The sequence below is a fragment of the Poecilia reticulata genome, linkage group LG22, assembly GCF_000633615.1.
Source record: "Poecilia reticulata strain Guanapo linkage group LG22, Guppy_female_1.0+MT, whole genome shotgun sequence".
Lineage (NCBI taxonomy): Eukaryota > Metazoa > Chordata > Actinopteri > Cyprinodontiformes > Poeciliidae > Poecilia > Poecilia reticulata.
Genome location: NC_024352.1, coordinates 5,913,731 through 5,917,371, shown reverse-complemented (window position 1 = coordinate 5,917,371; position 3,641 = coordinate 5,913,731). Strand labels below are relative to the sequence as shown.

At 39.6% G+C, this 3,641-nt stretch overlaps 1 protein-coding gene and 1 gene segment (V, D, J or C); both read left to right on the top strand.

Annotated features, from left to right (window-relative positions):
- Nucleotides 1–1,506: 1,506 nt before the first annotated feature.
- On the top strand, nucleotides 1,507–2,147 carry LOC103458282 (Ig kappa chain V region 3381-like). The segment is given in 3 exon segments: nucleotides 1,507–1,593; nucleotides 1,691–2,000; nucleotides 2,099–2,147. Coding segments are annotated over 3 exon segments (411 nt in total).
- Nucleotides 2,148–3,073: 926 nt separating this feature from the next.
- LOC103458275 (Ig heavy chain Mem5) overlaps nucleotides 3,074–3,641 on the top strand; it is a 108,397-nt gene continuing 107,829 nt past the window's right edge. Inside the window, exons 1-2 of the mRNA XM_017302562.1 lie at nucleotides 3,074–3,151; nucleotides 3,229–3,538. Coding sequence (XP_017158051.1) covers nucleotides 3,091–3,151; nucleotides 3,229–3,538 — 371 coding nt within the window. The 5' untranslated portion in view covers nucleotides 3,074–3,090. The remainder of the gene's footprint in view (nucleotides 3,152–3,228; nucleotides 3,539–3,641) is intronic.

The window sequence follows — 3,641 nt, the reverse complement described above, 5'->3', positions numbered from 1 at the left end:
CACACACACACACACACACACACACACACACACACACACGCACACACACACACACGCAATAAAATGTCAACGGACACAGACGGGTCAATGTAAATCACAAATCCAGCCACTAGGGGGACCTCAAGAACCATTTCTATCAGTCAGACTGCTGGTTTTAAAGGGTCACACCAACACAAATATTGAAAATATATTTTGAAATGTTTTTTTCAATTCATTGTTAGGCTCACAGTGTCTTTCTGAATGAACGTGGGTGTTATGACGTCAGGTAATCCACATGTCTGGAAAAAAAGAATAGAGCTCCAACCTAAAAAAAACATGAGTTAATTTGTTACATATAATCAAATTCAGTTCGTTCAACTTCCATTAGTTACTTGATTTGCCTAACATGACAACTTTACATTATTTACTTGGGTAAACATAATTTGATTACTTGTTACAAATTAACTTATTTTATTAATAGTTGGATCACCTATTTTTTGGGGGGGGTTTTCAGAGTGGAAACATTTTTGTTACTAAATTTGGGAAATGTTATTTAAGATAAAGTTAGCACAGCTGTCTGTGTGAAGGCCCAGGTGACGGTGCAACTAAAGTGCTTCATGTTTCCAAATGTTCTGGTATGAAACACGTCTGAAGGAATGATGAGGCTCTTTGTGTTCAACAGCCACCGAAAAGAAGCACAACTTTCAACATTTCAGCACCAACCAAACCTGATGACGGTTTGTGTTTCTGTGATACGGGCAAAACCAGAAACTGAGTCACATGACATGTGAAACTGAGCTGAACAAAAACCCACCTGCAGTTTATTTCCTGTAGAGAAGCGGGCTCACTACAAGAATCTAACAATCCCAAAAACAACCGTCTTCCTTAAAACACGTCGAATATGGGTTTGACTGTGATTTAGAGATAGTAAGGGGGGGAAAAACAGCTTGACTAACACATAATGTGGGAAAACCTTTGTGTTTGTAGGCTACTAGATTGAAAAATATTTGCTCATGTCTTAAAGCTGGAGTAACTTAGGAAACATGTTTTTTTTACATATTTGTTGAAAGTGTTACTATGTTGCGACAGTATGGTATGAGACAATTTGTGGGAAAAAAAACAATCAAGCTCCTCCGCCTTCTGCCACTGTTCCCGGTGCCAACTCGAAACAACCAATCAGAACCAGAAGGCGGGATTTAGCTCTGTCAATCATTCCCATGTGTAAGCCACGCCCACTCCAAATCCAAATCTTGATAGGTCTAAGTAGCTAACAGTTTTAACAAATATGTAAAAAACAGTTTGTTTGAGGTTTTTAAAAAAAATAAAAGTTACATACTGCCACTTTAATAAAAAAAAAAAAAAAAAACCCTGAAAAGAATAAAAGTTCCTGCAATCTCCACATTTGTGTTTCCTGTTTCTTCTCTATCTGAGACTCAGTGATGCCGTCGTGTTTTTTGACTCCTCCCCTGTCGTCACATCCAGAACCTGATCCTGCTGCTAAACAGACTGGACCTGCAACAAGAGCTGCTAAACYCAGAGGATCACATCACGGCTGCTTCAATATGATCTTCATGGTTTTCATGTTTACTTTTTCATATTTACATGTAATCAACGGTAAGAAGAAGAAAAAAAAAAAGCATTCTCCAGACAAGATAAAACAAAGATGAAAATGTCTCCTTTTTTTTAAAAACATTTTTCTGCTTCTCTACAGGAGCTTCTGACTCCAAACATGTCGGCCAAACTCCTCCTTCCATCATTAAGAAAACTGGGGAATCTGTGGACAAAGAGATCAGATGTTCCCACAGCATCCCGAACCACGACGTGATTCTGTGGTACAAACAAGACGAGAACAGAACCCTGCAGCTCCTGGGATATCTGAATCTCAACTATGTCACTGTTGAACGAGATGTGAAGAAAACAATCAGCTTTGAAGGAGACGGGCGCACGCACTCGGACCTCACTGTGTCTGATCTGACAGCAGACGACAGCGCCGTGTATTTCTGTGCTGCCAGATACGCACAGTGCTGCAGCTTTACTGAAAGTCAATGCAAAAACCCCCATCAGTCACCAACRGAACACCTGCAGCCTGATTCTCTCACCAGTTTCCTCCTGTGGTCAGACTGGGATACGACAAACTGCTTTGGCAGGTTAATCAGATGCAAACCTAAGTGCAATTTTTTTGGTCCCCATGTTAAAAAAAAAAAAAGATGCAGAAACACTTCAATTAAATTCATGATTAAGTGGAAAAGGTTCTTCTTGGCCAGTGTGAAGCTGTGGGTCAGTTTCTCTGAGAACGATATGAAAGTCCACAACTCAGCGAGGGGATTTGAAACGGCAGAAAGATTTGAAATAAGAATAGAAAATGAGTCACAAATTCAATTCTGTTCATTTATGCAGCGCCAATTCACAACGATCTTTTTCCAGAGGTGCCAACGAGTTTGTTCACATCTGTAGTTTTAAGTATCAATAAAAAAAAACAAACATGCAACCTCCCTGTATGAATACACAATTTGAAAATGAAGCTGTAATTATGAACTTTMATTTTAATAAAGTTCTAAAGCAAGAAGATATTCAGTTCACATGGACACCAAATTTTCATACATTATTTTGTCACCTTCCCAAAATAATGGCCTAAGTCTTTCTTTCATTTTTATTACTTTTTTTGGCAAAAAAAAAAAAATCATTTTTTATTGTTTATTTATAAATAAATAAATAAATAAATAAATAAATAAATAAATAAATGAATGAATGAATGAATGAATGAATGAATGAATGAATGAATGAATGTTAACATATCACTTGTTACTCATTACAAAAAAAAGTAAAACACACACATTAAACCCAGAAATGAATAAATGATGATAATACTGAGTCTCTCGCTGAGGGAAAAACCTTTCAAAAAATGTGAAACATTTTCTATAGTAAGTATTTTTTCTGAATCCTTTTCTTTTGGATTAATATTTCAGCAAACTCTTAGGTATCTACAGGAAATGCAGGAACGGGGCGGATCTCTTTTCCRTCCTCTAGATGAGTTTKAGACTGAAGGTSTGAACCTCCTCCTTCCTGCAGGTTTTCTATCTCTGCTGCTCAGACAGATGGACTTTATGAAAGATGAATAAACTCTTCAGAAAACAACTTCTGCAATTTCTGGCCTCTTTCCTGTGGATTTCAGGTGACGTTCAATTTAAAAGGCTTTTATGACAGTCACATCTTTATTTATGTGCAGCATTTACCTCATCATGCACACAGGTTTTGCTGGTGGGAGTGATGTCACCCAGCCCGCCGTTTTATGGAAGAACAAGAGTGACGACGCGACAATCGACTGCAGCCACAAAAAGGGCGAGTTGTACTTCCAGATGTACTGGTTCAGGCAGCTGCCGGGGAAAACGATGGAGCTCGTCGTCTTCACCACRGCGGGCAGCAGCAAGCACGACTTCGGGAGCTTCAGCCAGGAGAAATTTTCAGCCACCAAAGCGAAGGCTGAGAGCGGAGCGCTGACGGTGAAGAGCCTGGAGCCGGCAGATGAAGGCCTGTACTTCTGCGCCGTGAGTTCAGCACAGTGGTGCAGACGGCAAGAAGGCTGAACAAAAACCCTCACAGGCAACAGAAGCTTACTGTGTTTGGACAGCAGGGGGAGACACACCCTTGTCCCCTAATGGGGT